The sequence below is a fragment of the Seriola dumerili genome, unplaced genomic scaffold, assembly GCF_002260705.1.
Source record: "Seriola dumerili isolate Sdu_G_001 unplaced genomic scaffold, Sdu_1.0 BDQW01000807.1, whole genome shotgun sequence".
Classification (NCBI taxonomy): domain Eukaryota; kingdom Metazoa; phylum Chordata; class Actinopteri; order Carangiformes; family Carangidae; genus Seriola; species Seriola dumerili.
The window spans coordinates 2765370-2781777 of NW_019175062.1; the positions used below are offsets into that span (position 1 = coordinate 2765370).

The following is a 16408-nucleotide window of genomic DNA, read 5'->3' on the forward strand; positions in this document are numbered from 1 at the left end:
CTTAAAATTCTTTCTTGACTTATAGGTCCATTTAACAGCTGTTCTGAAATGGAAATTGAGTTTCATGGAATTTAGATGCTCAAATTTCCATTTTCCCCAGAGTGCTGAGATCCTGGTATATTTTTGTAAAACGAGATTAGCTACAAAATGGATGTTGTGGTGAGTTTTGTTCAGTGTTGAAGAAAATTTTACCATTTCTTCTCTACAGTAATTGAACTCCTTTGCAAAAGCCCAAAGGCATCATGGATAAATGTCCTGAATCAAGAATCAGTATGGCCATTCTCAAGCAGTTATTGTATACAAAACCAAAGTTGATAACACACACTTTACCATAATTATTAGGGTATTTTATTTATTTATTTTTAGTTATGTATGACCTGTGAACAAGTAGGCACTTTTTGCAGTAAACTGGCAGGAGACTGGCATGTGAAATTCTGTATCACATGTACATTGTCATTTTGATCATTTTTTACAAAGTAGTTTGAACAACTTTTTCTTAGTAACTTTAGTTAACCAAACTGTACCTCCCTATATCTTTGCTTTAGTTCAACTTCTTCCAATGTGAAATAATTGCTTGCAACACTGGTTTAGTTTATAATTCATTTATTATCTAGCCCATATATTGGCAACTAATTTGAATTGTTTTTTTTTGTTGTTTTTTTTTTTTTTGTTCATGGTTGAACAAATTAAATGAACTGTCGACACTATAGTAATATCTCAGACAACATTTCTATATAATGCTCAACCAAAACACAGAGGGAGACAGACAGACCGGTCTAACTGCCGCCTGTACCCAATGAAGGCTGCTAATATGGCTGATGTGAGACACCGCTAGTGCACAATGCTACAATGTTATAGCGTTACAGTGTTGGCTGATGAGGTAACAGTGTGTAAGCTTCACATCCTCCATTATTGTAAGTCTGTCTCTTTCTGTGTTTTGTGTGCGTGTGTGTGGATGGGTGGGGAGGGTGGACAGGCAGACAAGGGGAATGATAGATCATTATAATTATTTAAAGCTGATTAGGAAATAATTCAGTATCGGAGATCGACAAAGGCATATCAGCCTACATGTAACGCATTCAGTAGGAAATGGCGTATATCCGCCATTGCTCTTATTTTTTCTTCTTCCACCCAGTACACACACACACACACACACACACACACACACACACACACACACATACGCGCGCGCGCGCAACAAATGACGTAGTGCTCAAGCTGCGAAAAACAGCGTCGGGTTCTTATGGATGTGTCATAATCGTATGATTCCACTTTGGTGAAAGTTGTTTTAACTGTGTTTTCTACGAAACATGTCATTCAAGGCACTAGTTTGGGATTTGACTAGCAACACATATTCATCCGCTTCCACATGAGTGTCAAGAGCACAGCAGTACCCGGATGGACTGTCATGGCCGCCGTCGCTGTGGTTCCACAGAGAGGAGAGAAGGAAGGCAAATGTTTCTACTGTGTGTTTTTTCAAGCTTCACCTTCTTCTCATAATGTCGGACGTTGACCGGACGCCGCATCAACTTCCATCGAGTTCATAGTAAGATACAACAGAATTTCCGTAACTTTGAATATCTTGGCGTGGGTGGGGGCTTCATTTTGGTGTAAAATAACTGCTTATTAAACTCCTTAGATAGTAACATTGTCCTGAAGTGGCTGACATATATCCATGTATCGAGCTGAAAGTTGCCACAATGCAGTAAAAGCAGAGAGCGCTGAGACCGGATCCTTTGTTGCTGTGTGTCTACAGCCTGTTATGCTCCTACAGATGCAGCCTTCCCTCGCCTTTCCTCAACTTAAGCGACTGTGGAGCAAGTCTCTCGGAAAAGTAAATCTAAATTAAATTAAGATGTGGCACTTTAATGTTCAGGTGGATATTCACATTCTTGCAACATGTTGTACTTGTCTCTATGTTGGAGGCTCAGTGGAAATGCAGTTTTGAGACGATGCAACTTTTCCTCATCTCCAAGCTTCATTTATATCTGTCCCTTTTAGATGGTATGGGCCTGGAGTAGCCTACCTGTCTGCAGTCCAGGTGTTCACTTGTCTTTCTTAGTGCTGTTACACTATGAGTGCCCTGTTCCCAGTTAAATTAAAATAATAAAAGCTAAGAAGGCTTAATCTCCTGTATTGTGGAATTTGATTCGGGTAGTATAATTTCTATCCTGTTTTCAAGTATGTTATGTTATAGATTATGTAAGTCAGCCTCAGTATTTGTTAAGAAAGTGTTAACAGAAATTACATTTTCTGGGACTGAAGTAGCTGGTGCAGATAAGTCATAAAATGATGGCAGCCATTTTTCCCCCAACATGGCTTCCTTGAATCCACAGCATTGACAGCTGACTGAGACTTAGGGAGTTGTAGGCTGATACAGGTCTCCTGCTGAACTTTAATAGTGAACATTAATACTTTAATTATAAAATTGAAATAAAGCAGTGATACCTGTAATCAACAATGTTTGTTAATAGAACAGACCCTGTTGCATTATGCTGATTTAATTAAGCCTATATCTCAAAATGTGGCACAGAAAACACCAGCCTTCCCACAGAGATATTTCCAGTTGTTTTTTAATGCCTCCTGACACTTTCTGTTAAATGGAATTTATGCTCGCTCATTTAGGTGGGATTCTACAACACTGCAGTACTTAAATTAAGTTTTTTTTTTTTTTTTATTACGATTGAAGTAATCTGCTAATGAGTGATTCATTGTATGATCTTAAAATGTCAGAATTATGAAAAAGCATGTTTCATTTTACAAAATTCTAGGCAACATCTTTACACTGTGCTTTGTCCAAATAACAGTCTAACACCCAAATACATTAAAAGAGAATGCTATTAATATATTTATTATTATTATTATTATTATTATATATCATAACGTTTAAAACATACACATCTATTTTTATATGCAGAAGAAGCATAAACAAGCCTTAAAAAAAACTAAAATAATGAATGTGTAAAAAAGATTGGTATTTGTAAAAAAACAAGAAAAAAGGAAACAAAATTGATTTAATCAGTGGTGACGTTAAAGACTTTGAGGAAAAAAAGAAGTGCTGTGAACTGTATAAAACCCATGCTCCATGTTCCCACACTGTGTATTGTACTGGTGCCTGAACTAATTAATGCATAAAAAACAAAAAGCATATAAAGACGGTAGATGACTTTTTTTTTTTTGCTTTTGCTCAGGCAAATTTGAACTTTAAATTGAACAATATATTTACTGTTAACAGTGACTGTTGAAGTATACTTAAGTATATAAATAAAGACAACATATTTACATAACCAATTGCAATAATTAAACATTAAAGGTTACAGTACTAATAATAGCTAAATAAGTTTGTTGAGTTGGCACTCTTAGTATTCTACAAATTCCAGCTCCATATTATCATACAATCTCAAGAAAAAGTAAGTAAACATTTGGAATGATCTGAATTTCTGTCTAAATTTGTCTTAAAATATGATCAGATCTTCATTTAAGTTATGAACAAACACAATCTATTTTAACTAAGAACACACAAATCATTGTATTGTTCTTGTCCATTCAAGCATTTACAGTGTACGTTGGAAAAAGTATGTGAACCCCTTGGCTATGGGCATTAACAAAAGCTAATTGGAGTCAGGAGTTATCAAACCTGGAGTCCAGTCAATGAAACCATATTGGCAGTGTGACTTATAGCTACTTTGACTTATAAAGAACACTTTGAGTTTCTTCTTATTCACAAGAAACATCTGCTGATGTGAACCACGCCTCACAAAAAAAAATCTCAGAAGATGAAGGGTCAAGAATTGTTGATTACCTCAAAGGCTTAAGATATTCATCAGTCCACAGTCAGACAAACTGTGTAGATGAAATGGTTTACAGTGTCAAGTAGTCTGAACCCTGTGGAATGACATGGTTTTCTGCATTGATTGCTTATAAAATGTGATCTGATCTTCATTTACGTCACAATTAAGACAGATACAGTGTCCCTAAGCTAATATCACACAAACAGTTATAATCTTTTGTGTCTTTATTAAATATTCACAGTGCTGGTGGAAAAAATAAGTGAATACTTGAATCTAATAACTGGTTAAACCTCCTTTGGCAGCAATAATCTCAAACAAGCTGTTCCAGTAGATGCTGTCTGTCACCTGTAGCAACAACCAGTTCACATTTGGGTAACGTTCAGTGCATCGTGCAAAACATCAGATTTTTTTAGCTCATATTCACTGAATGATATTATTTCCACCACGTTGCTCCTAGGCTACTGTTATACTTCCTGCATTTGTGTGTATGCGAGGGTCCACTAAGGTCCGAGTGACCTAAAGTTTTTCATAAGAGGGTGTACACAACGCTGTTTATGGCTGTCCATTTACCCTTCAATTTTTTGTGAACGCATGGACTGTCCACACAGCCAATATGGTACAAGGGCACCAACTGCACATGTCCTCCAAGCAGACTAGAAAGGGGCATAATGGTAAGTACGCACCTGTGATGTACGCATCCGCAAGGGGAGTATAATTGAGCCTGTAATTGGGCAGTTGCAACCCTTCAGCTCATCAGAATCTCATTGGTTTAGGTTTGATAGTTAAATACTTTTCTTTTAGTGTCACTTGTCATGTGTGGTAATTGGGCCATAAATCACAAGTCTCAGCTTTGTTATTAATGTGATTAGAGGAATCTCTTCTTAATTTCTACACATTTCTTTTAACTCATAGATGTCTTTATTCCCCACCAAACAAAGTACTTGAAAAGGTTTGATAAGCTGATTTGGAACTGGATTCAGCTTCAATAAAATGCTATCGAACCCCATACCTACTTTTAATTGTACTTCATTCATTCATTCATTTAAAATATTTGATATTTACTTATTCATTTATAATATTTTTTCAGTCAAAGTGTCCATTAATCATTTCAACTCTACATTTAAAGCTGAATTAGTTCTGTTAAAGGATTCTGGCCTTAAAGGCACTGTCTTGGTTTTTATTTAATTCTAACTGCACTATCTCTCATTGTAAACCTGATCTTGTACAGGGTATTTTCTTGTTTATGCTCTAATGCTACTTACTCGAACTATCCCTTTAATGCATTATCCCGCATCATAAATTTTACAATTCACTTCTGTATCTCTATGCACACAACACACACAAATACACACACACACATACTGAAGGTAGAGTAAAATACCTGTAAACACTTGTAAAAGCCCTTTGCCCATGAAGTAATGTGTTCTATAATTAAGGATGTTTTACTGATGAAATTACTGACTTTTCAATTGAATGAAACATTTGTCCTGTGAAATATATATTTTTCTAATTATTTGTACAATTAGATAATTGAATAATCAATTTACAGTGACACAAATTCAACAGATGTAATCTTTCATTAATATTATGGCAGGTTATTTTTTTAGATGATTACCCGTTACATGTTCAAGAGGGTTAGTGTTTGCAGTTTCTGTCACTTGCAGTTTGTGTTCAGATTATTATTTTGGTTTTTATTTTTGCATTAGGAACTGTGAAAAGTAAGTCCTGATTGAAAGATATTTAATAGCTGATAATCCATCCTTGAATCATACTTGTTGTCTCAGTTATAGAGTCAAGAGGAACTGAAATATTAGTGTTCAATTCAGTTTTATTTGTGTAGCACCAAATCACAACGTATTTTCTCTTAAGGCACTTTACCAGGATAAGGTTAAGACTTCACAATATTGTAGAGAGTGTGCACATTATATGCAGTACATGGTGAAACACTATTTGGATGGCTATACTGTATAAAGTTAGAACATGTCACCAAGATCCAAAGTATTTGATATCCAGCTGGTATTATGTTGAGAATTAGCAGTATTCAGGTCTGACTTATCCACTGGGAGACAATCCTGGGTGGTTCTTGTAGAAAAGCTCAGGGAAGTGGCTGTAAGCTGCTTTTTAATGGAGGTGGGGAAGTTAAGCAGATGCACATTTAACAAAGTAGCCAGTTAGTCATCACTGCAGGAGCAAAATGGAAAACACTTCTGACAAAGCATAATTTTAAACTTTGTTTTAAAAGTTTGTTTTCGGTTGTAAGATGATTATTGCCCCACCTGCAGTTGTCAGCAGCCTGCATGTATCAGTGAGTGTTGTCAGTCCTCTGGCCTCAGGGAGCAGTAGTGAGCCTATTCGTGCTTGGTGCACCACAATAATATAATAACATATAATAAATAAATAAAAGTCGGCTGTAATACACTCGTTAATATACTCCTAAAGACTTGATACTCTCGCCTTGACTCCTCTCTCGCGCTCTGATGCTCTCCTCCACCGGCACCATCCACTTGTGGCTGAGAACTAGGCCTACTTTCAGTCCTGTCTCCTTACATATTAACCGTATCTCATCAGTAACATGAATTATTTTTCCCATGTTAGAACTAATGACGTCTGCACTGTTTCACCTGTCCTCGCGATTCTCCTCCTTGCGAACTCTCTTTAAAATCTATGATTTGAGACATTGCTGCAAAAAATAAAAAAAACTTTAGGGAAACTTTTCAAGAAGCTGGGTGTGCTTGGATGTAAAAAAGATAATATTCATCTGTAGGGTTGCCACCTTTTTATGTGGAAGGTGGCAACTGGTTTGGTTTTACTTGACATTACATTATTCACAGTACTTTGAACATAACATGAAAAATACGAGACAAATTGCGTCCCGTATTAATTCAAATCCACCTACTCCCGGGAAAACAATTGCTAGAATCATTTTATTTTCAAATCCCGTATTATACGGGATGGGTGGCAACCCCATTCACTTATTTGAAGAGCCGCAAAATCAGGTGGCCACCTTCTTCCGCAAGTACAAAATCCAGCCCGTTAGCATTCTTCTTCTTTGGCAATTTCGGATGGCTCTGCCTGATGCACTGATAACGATACAGCGCCACTACATTGCCGTAATGACGTACAACCGCAATTGCAGTTACAAACGTCAAATCCACCCAGTACTGACAAAACAAGTACTAGGATTTTGTCGTAAGGCGGAAGCGGACCGAAATTTGACGGAGGCGGCCACCTCCCAATTCTCTATGCAGGAAAAATCCTGAGTTAATGTGGCATGATGCTCTGCTGGGTTTTCTGGTTTTATTGATGGTTTTTCATCTCCATAATAGTAGACAACCACATTTGTTAAACCTTTATTTATTCAGGGTAATTTCAACGAGATGCAACCTCTCGTTTACAAGAACGCCCTGAGTTAAATTTTACTGCTTGAAAACTGAAAGTTGTAATTTTCTGCTTCTGTCTTACAGGCATAGTGGCCACACTACAAACTGCTCATCTTCAGAGATGACATGCATTAATGTTTGACTTGTTCCTATAGGAATCCAGGTAACAATAACAACTTACTAAATGTATTTTTTTTTACCATTTTTTATTACCTCAGTATTAAGGTTTAATTAGCCATAGCAGTGAGTGTCATGTTTTATATGTTGTGACTTGCCTGTGTTGTGTTTTGGGACTTATTTGACACTATTTCCATTCCTTCACTTTTAATTTTTTTTCAGCAGTTATTATATGATTACTGTTATAAGCTAAAATTATTGCTAAATGGATTAAAGTCAAACTGAGAGAATGCGTCTCCCTCAATTACCATGATGTGGTCAGAGAGAAAAGATCTCACTGTTGGGCTTAGTGGAACAACAGAAACACTCAGTCCACTCAAGCTTGTATGGCGGTGTTAATAGAGTGGAGCATCTTCCCTCACAAACTGTCTAGCTAAAAACAAGAAGCTGTTGTACCAGATAGCATTAGATTGTGTTGATAAAGTGTCCATGTACATGTCTACACTGTCTTGAGCAGAGGTCTAATCAAAGATGAAACACCTGCGTGTTCTGCTCTGTAGGATACTGTCAGCCATGCTGGTGTTTTTTTTGGTCTCAGCCATTCTTTTGATGAGCTCATGGACATCTGGTGAAGTAGCAGCAGCTGAGCAAGTTTCCAGCCAAGCTGGCCGTCAGAGGTGAAGGTGAGAGAGACAGCAAGACGCTGTCAATGTAATGTCATGGGAAGCTTGAAGTGTACCCTTCTAGCATGAGAAAGTAAAGGCAAATGCATATGTTGTGTAAGAAATGAATGTGCATGCAAGCAGGGTTGAGTGATTCGGAATATTCTGGCTGGTGAGATTTGCCTCTTCTAACCACTCTGATAGAGTGTTGAGTGAACAGGCAGCATACATGCTAAGCAATATGTGTCTGACACTGAAAACACTGGTATGCAGACAAGAGTGATTCTGATTTGACCAAATGTCTCTCAGTAAGACCGTTATCTTTATTTAGGCTTTTTTGGTGAGCTATAGATAACAGCATTTCTTCTGAGTGTGAGGGTCATTAGTAGTGTGACTTTTGTCTGTTTTTATGATAAATGGTAATTTGTTTATCATATATGTCTGACAACATATTAACAACAGCTGTATAATGTACAACAATACAACACATAATAAAAATGAATTTAAAAGTTTAGCATTGCATGTGACCTTAGCTCTAATTGGTGCACACATCTGTAGTTTTCCCTCCCTCTCTTGTATCAGTCATAACCAGAGTTACTTGTTTGTTTAGGCCACATGTAATTAAAATGGTACTCCACAGATTAAGCATTGCTCACCTGTAGCATTGTCCACACAGTCTTCTTCCTTCCACCACCATCGCCCTAGATTACCTACAGTGCAACTCAACTATTTCTACATTTATCACAAGAACAGGCAAAAACAAAGAAAACAATGCCACACTGTGTATAGTTTGTTTGCTCTATAAAATAATAATTTAATATCAAGAAATCTTTACACAAAACTTAAAAAAAGATGTTCTCCAAATAAATGAAATAATAGTCTCTAATCTACCCTCCAAACTTCAATGTAGACCTATGTTCAGTTGCAACAATTGGGCAAAGTGCGTTCTGTGTACTGAGATGAACGGCGCATTATGCTTCTATTGGTATGGTATGTGCATATTAATTAAGGGGTAATCTGCCAAAAATATACCAACAGTAATATGATGTTTATTTGGCAAAGACTGCATGATTGATCCATTACAATTGTAAGCCTCATCAGACTGTAACTGTCAGTGGCCTAACTTAAACTAAAGTGCCCGACCATACAGTAATTTTTTCTCTTTCTGGGCTGTTTGTCACTTAGCAATATTTTAATAATATTTAAGGTAAATAGCTAGGTAAGAAGCTCTTCCTGTTCACTAAGCTCTGAGCTTAGTCTTTGTTACGGCAAATAAACTACTATGTATCATTATTACTAGAGGAGGCAGAGGAATAATTTAAGACACACCGGCTTTTAATTTGAAATGCTTACAGGAAGTGTATAATGCAGTAACTTTAACATGGCAAACGGGAGCGACTGAAAACAAGGCTTCCTACTAAAATACAGCTCTGAACCAATTCTACATATCATATAGAGAGAGTTGGACATAAAAACCTGCCTCCAATAAAAGTGTGCTAAGTTCTGGAGTTGAAGTAAATAAAGACTAAACTATTGTGGATCCCAGACAGAGGCTGTACTCCATGTAAGAGACAGAAAAAGAAAGATATTCTGTCTATTGCTTTCTCTCTGAGTGACCCTTCTATTTTATTTAAGTCTATATAGCTGAAATCACAGCTTAGTCTTTGTCTTTAATTTATCTGTTTGGTGATTTTCTCAGATGACGTCGCAGTTTTGAAATCAGGATGTGACCATAATGCCATATTTTGACCGTGTCTTGTTAAGCGTAATGGAGGGCTATTGTCTGAGTTAGGCTGTCTGTATTGAGATGTTTTAATAGTAGTTTAATATCATAACAGTGACAAACGATACCATGGCTTTGGGCAAACACTATCATGACCTAGTTGTCACCAATGAAGGCAGGTCAGCGAGAAGGGAGGGGCAGGGGCTTGCACATCTCGCAGAGATAGAACTCACAAAAAGGGCATTTACCTAGGCAGAGGCCAAAGGGGAGGTGCTTGAGCACCACCTGAGGTCTATCTGTGCAAGTACCTGGTAACCTGTAGCCTGTAGCCTGCAGTGGAGATAAGGAGCAGGTTACAGAGGTCTGGTAAGCTTTCTTACTCCACACCTGCAGAATTTTTTTGGCTGGACCGCAACAGTGGGGCCAGACCTATAAATGCGAATGTCACTGACTAAATTGCACCATTGGTGCAAAACCAGTACTTTTGCTAGCTTAGCGCCTTTGTTGCTAGATTTGCCAACCTCTCAGACCCGTCAGGTACTACTACTCAAAAAAGCAAATGGCGACAAATCAAAGTGTCTCTAACCCACTCCTCCAATCTTGTTTCATTGATTGGACTCCAGTTAGCTTTTGTTGATGCGATTCGCCAAGAGGTTCACATACTTTTGGATACTGTATATGCAAATATAGGAGGAGCCATAAAACCCGACAACCATCATCATAAAATACAGATTCTTCAACACTGGTTTGAATAATCAAATCTAGAGCAATAATACTTTACTAATGTGTTACAGTAATCTCATAACTTATACACGTAATGTGTGATGTAGTCGATTAATCAGTTAGTTGATTGAAAGATAAATAACTTTTGATAATCCTTTCAGTTTATATAGAAAAGTGCCAAATATTTTTTCTCATTTGCACTCTTTTTGGCTACATATGTCAGGGATTTTAAGATGTCAATTTAGGCTCTGGGAAAATAAAATATGCATTTTTCACAATTTCTTGTCACTCTTGATTTTTAAATTGAGAAGATTATCAGTAGCTTTATCTGTTTGTGGTAGATGACTTTGGCTTGGTTTTAAACACTTCTGCACTCTCCCACTGCTTGGCCTTGTGCCTGGGGCCGAGAGGTTGTATTTTCAGAGTTAGCCGCTCGATGCTAACTCTGCTTCATGGCTTCTGTTGTTTGCTCTTCTTCTGCTGCTAGAGCTAACTTAAACTTGTTCACTTTAGTCAGGCTCTTGTGTTTCTGGCATGGAGAAACTGGTTCAGTGCAGCAGTCTGCTCCGAACAAGCCACACAGGGTCAGAGGTCAGATTTGCAGCTCATGGTGCAGTGAAGAGAAGGAGACAAAGGAGCGCTGGGATTTTGCTGACCTAGTGACAGCATGTGTCAAAAGCCACACAGTAGCCAATTGGCTGGTTGTTGGGTCCAATGGGCAGACTTCAGGCATAGGTGTGAGACAATCTGGGAAGTTGAGTTCAGTTTAAATTGCACAATGAACAAATTCCACTATGGAGTCCCAGCAGGCGTTACAGAAATTTAAGCCACGCAGGTTGTCACATCTTTCACACCATGAGCAATTTCCTTAGTAGATTATGGCCTAAACAATTGTCACACTCATTTAATATATAGCATTTAATGTGGAAAATGGAATGTCAGCTGTTTCCCCCTGAATATTTCATGACATGAAAGTGCATTTATTTCTTCTGATCTTAGTAGAGATAGTGTTTATTTAAAAGGTGGCCCACCTCCACTATAAAATACTGCAGGAAACTGTGGCATATGCTGTATTTGCCCTCAATTTGCGTCTAATATTTGAAACTTTAATTTTGTTTGAGTGGGGAGTTGAAATCATGTTCAACCTGATCAGCAATTGCTCTGTGCCTATTTGGAACAATGTACCATTGGATAGCTGCATTGCAATTCATACATGATATTGTTTTATTTTTCTGTTCTAAAGCAATGTTAAAGGTATTTAGTATAAGAGGGATTCTTATGTCTATTAAAATATTTGATTTCTTCCCTTACAGATATCTGCAAATCTACAACTATGGAAGAAGACCTCATTATACCTCATGATTCTGCCAAAAACTGCAGCATATCAGTAATAGAGGATGAAAAAGAAAAGGTAAAAGACTTTGTGTATAAGCATTTCAGAGAAGTGACAGATGGGTCACTCTTCAATAATGCAGAAGAATCATCAATTAAGGAACATGGGAGTTCCACCAAGAAAGAGAAACAAACTCTCAACAAAACCCACTGTAAAATTCAGCAAGGGGCTGTTTTCTCTGGAAAGATTCTGAGTTTCGGATGCTCAGTGTGTAAAGATGATTCCACATATAGCCCCAATGATCTCCTTAAACATTTTCAAGCGGCTCATAAAGGAACCCTTCCTACATACCCTTGTGACCTGTGTGGTTTTGTCACAAACGAGTTTCCTGCTCTTCAGCGCCATCGGATTGAGCACAGAAATACTCTGGTTACATGTGAGCTCTGCAATGATGATGTTCAGTATTCTCTGCTTTTGCTTACCAGACACTACATCATGTGTCACAGTCTAAATGGACAGTTTAACTGTGACTGGTGTGAGTTTACTACTGTGGATGCAGGAACATTCGTCCAGCACATCCATCATCATAATGAGAGTCCTTGGAAATGTTCAAAATGCAGACATATCAGCTTGAACGAAGAGGATCATCAGAGGCACGTGAAAGCTCACTCAGGTACATTCCCCTTCACTTGTCAGATCTGTGGATATGGTGCGGCAAGAAGTGAGTACCTGAAAAAACACGCTGCAGCTGTTCACAAACAGGAGGCTGAGAGAAGGAATGCATGGAAGGCTATCGAGGACAGTGGCACGCCAGCAAATTCATCTGCAACCTTAAAACTTTTGCTGAAAAAGAGTGGTGAATCACAAGAGACTCAGAGGATATCAAAACTGAACTGTCTTTCTGGGAGTTTAACAAACCAAAATGGCAGGATAATCAAACCAGAGTTGTCCTTAGAGGAGACTCACCACTTTGCGGATGGGACAGCAGCAAAAAAGGACAACAACAATTGGAGTAAAGGCTCTCATAACACAGAGCAGACAACACCAGTAATGTTACAGGAATGTGACAACTCTACAAACTCTGATGCTGCAAGTCACACAAATCCTAATGGACTGACTGTTCTGATGGTTAAGAACAAAATTTCTCTTCCCCCCAATTGTACAACCAAAGTGATGGGGTTCAAAATGGTTGATGGGAAAAAGCATTTAGTTCTGAAAGTAATCCCAACAGCAAAACAAGATTCATCCATTCAGAACCATTCCTCAGTTGAAGATGTGGGCTTCTTGGCACCAAACCCTGTTTTGGATAAAAGTAAAGACTCTGTTGAAAATGGGGAATGCTTTGATAGCAAGAGCTCCACGTCACATTGCTTTGCTGTTTCACCCAGAGGTGGATCATGCATACAGATGGATCAAGATGATATTCTGGCAGTAAAGGTAAAGATTGAAGAGGAAGAAACCTCTGTTTGCAACCTTGATCCCACCCACGTCAGAGATGATGTTGGGGAACAAACTAATTATTTAGTAAGTTTGTCTTCAACTTGTGCAGAAACATTATATCCCATGACAAATGAGTCTGATCATGTGGGTGACCAAAGTCACTCAAGTCAAACAACCTGCTCAGAGAGAAATACATTTGGTAATAGCTCAGTCTCTGCAACGTCAAATTCTGATGCAACCAGCCATAGTGGTTCTAAAATCAGTAATACTTTAACAATGTGTGCTGGTAAGGTCACTGGTTTATCTTCAGCTTTAGAAGTTGCTAGAGAAACATTGCTTTCTGAATCAGTCTCAAGAAAAACTGCTGAGAACTGTGGGGCTGCAAATGAGTTATCATTTACTGACACAGTGGCAGATCAACTCACTGATGAACATGAAAGGAACTCTTCTAACTGTGATGACCAATCTTCTCAGAGTACTCCAGAAAAGACTAATAGGGTCAGAACTGAGATTAAATGTGAAAATGGTCAGCAAAATTTTAAAAAGCTTTCAACAAATTGGGTACCACTATCAGAGTCATCCCCACCCACTTCAGGTAGTCACAGAGATAGTGACACGGGCCCCGAAAACTGCACTCAAAAGTCACTCAACCAAGAAGTATTTAACTTTCACAACTATTCCAAGGAAACATTTGGTACTTTACCTAACACTACCCAAAGCTTTGACAATATGTCTGAACACTTGGCTGACAAAGAAAGTATTTGCGAATCATCACAGTTTAGCTTGACATTGGCAGAGTCTCCAGAACCGCTCATGGAAAGTGGAAATGGAGAAGAAGCTCAAGAAAAAAATCGAGAGGGCATGAGGAAGGTGTCAGATAGTGACATTGAGGTTCATGAGTGCATAGCTAGAATTGACGATCCTCCCACAGAAGATGAAAATCCTGAGTCGGTGCTCCAAGACTTTAATATAATTAAAATTGAAGAGGATAGTATTCCTATATCAAAAAAACAGTCAGAAACAAAGAATAGTTCTAGTTCCTTTGGCAGTTTTGTGGAAGAACATTCAGATGCAATCATTACCCAACAACTTAATAAGGAAAGAATAACGTCTTCAAGTGCAAACAGTGATTCCTTGAAACAAACAAAAACGACTCTACGAATTCTTCAATTGCCAGAGGGTAAACAGCAGGTACTCCTGAGGACTACTGAGAATCGATTTGCCATGCCAATGCAGGTCAAGACAACTCCAGGTTTCAAACTGATAACCAATTCTGCAAATCCTCAAATCAACGTATCTTACATGAAGCCAGGTGTAGAAAGATCAAGTAACCAAACTGGTGTAACTTTTACTCCAAACAGCAGGAGGCTAGGTGTATCAACACCAAAGACAGGAGCTGCTGAAAAAGGGACATCTCTTCTCTCTGCTGTTCAACCAGGTCTTGGCACCACCTCAAATCACTACCTTATCAACAGCCCAGGTTTTAAGGGTCCTGTACTCCTTTCAAGCACACCACATAATACACCTACAGACAGATCATCAAAGACACAGCCTACTTGCTACTTGGTACAGAGGTCTGTTCCATTCGCTCACACCCCCAGTACTCCTGGTCTGAGACTGGCAAGTACACAACTCCCACTGAACTCACGGCCAGTTCTGGCCATGCCATTGAGCTCTGCAGACAAACCAAGCACTGTGCAGCCTGGTCGTCAAGCATTCTTGCTTCGGTACATTTCTCCACCCAAATCAGGCCTACTTCTGAACAACCAAGAGGCAAAGACTGGGGCTCAGTGTAGCCAAACCAGTGAAAGTACTGGAAACAAAGTCATATTTAAAATTGTCACCCCTACCGGTAGCCTTCTTACCAGTGGTGGTCAAACCTCAAGCAGTCAACCTTTGTTTTTGGCCACCAGACCTCAGACCCAGTGTTTTCTGGTGTCATCAAACAAAAGTAGTACAAATGCCTCCAATGGAGTCAAGAAATTGATTACCATACAAAATACTGCACAGAAAGATGTCAAGGAGTCTTGCATTTCACCCTCTCAGATGAATGTAAAGGTACAACAATGTGAAGCAGAGAAACCTATTCTTGCCCCAAGGCCAATTCGGCCTCCAAGCCAAAGGAAAAGGCGCAGGAAACCATTATTTGATGAACTTCCAGCACCGGTGCATAAAGCTAGAAGACTCACAAATAAAGTACTGACTGAGAAAGAGACTGCTGTCTTATGGAAGCCTGTTGCCAAAGAAGTTGAAAGAACGCTGAGACTTGCCCCATTCAACTCTGTACAGCAGATCAAATGTCCTCGTAGATACCAACCTGTTGTGGTGCTCAACCATCCAGATGCTGACATTCCTGAAGTGGCCAATATCATGAAGGTAGTTAACAGGTACAAAGGTGCTGTTACTAAGGTCTCTTTGTCTCAGAAAACGATCCAAGCCCTCTCTGAGCTTGGTGCTCCAGGGAAGAATTACTCAACCAAAAGTGTGTCTTCTCACATTGATGATCCAAGACCTCGGCCAGTTCAGAGTTCTGTCCGAGAGCGATTCCTTTTGAAACTAAAGTTAAGGAAAAAAAGCAAAAAAAAGTATGAGGTAGTGGAAACTTTATCAGGTTGTAGACAAGAATCTGTGGTGTTTGACTGCTGGTTTTGTGGTCGACTCTTCAACAGCCAAGAAGACTGGATTGGACATGGCCAGCGGCACCTCATGGAGGCAACTAGAGACTGGAATAAACTGTTCTGAAGGTTTTCCATCACCTTTTAAATGGCTTGATATTCTTTCCTTTTAGGTGGAACAAATGGTTGAAGTTGTATATTTTTTAATGATCTTCCTTAATATGTTTGTTCAATTTCTGTTCATGTAAATACATATTCTTAGGTAAATCATAGTTTATCTTTTCATAGGTGTATATTCTGGTAATGTACTGCTAGCATGATTTCCATCATGCATGCACAGGTCAAACTGAACTGTGAAAATGGTACACTGTAATTAGGAGTCGTGGTAAGAGCACTGGCTTAAAGAAAGGGGACAATATCAGCAAAGGGTGTATGCAGAGTTGGATAAAATTACTCAGGTGATTTCATATTAACTTGGTTTCTCATTTTTGCGCATAAATTAAAAAAAAAAAAAAGCATAGGCTTAGTTTAAGGGACTTTTGTATATTTTATTATCCTGCACAAGGACAGGAAACTCTGTTTGTATAGTTTAACTCTAAAGCTTGTAGACAAATTCAATTGTTT

General features: G+C 38.6%; 1 protein-coding gene across 3 annotated transcripts; it reads left to right on the forward strand.

Annotated features, from left to right (window-relative positions):
• The first annotated feature begins 1399 nt into the window (after positions 1-1399).
• Positions 1400-15970, forward strand: znf518a (zinc finger protein 518A). 3 transcript variants are annotated; one of them, XM_022766027.1, is made up of 2 exons: positions 1400-1546; positions 11710-15970. In XM_022766027.1, exon 2 carries the CDS (start codon positions 11730-11732, stop codon positions 15909-15911), a length of 4182 nt encoding a protein of 1393 aa, XP_022621748.1. In that variant the 5' UTR covers positions 1400-1546; positions 11710-11729; the 3' UTR covers positions 15912-15970. The 3 variants fall into 3 exon arrangements, with proteins under 3 accessions (XP_022621748.1, XP_022621749.1, XP_022621750.1); XM_022766028.1 differs by lacking the exon at positions 1400-1546 and adding an exon at positions 7273-7334; XM_022766029.1 differs by lacking the exon at positions 1400-1546 and adding an exon at positions 7937-7971.
• Positions 15971-16408: the final 438 nt, after the last annotated feature.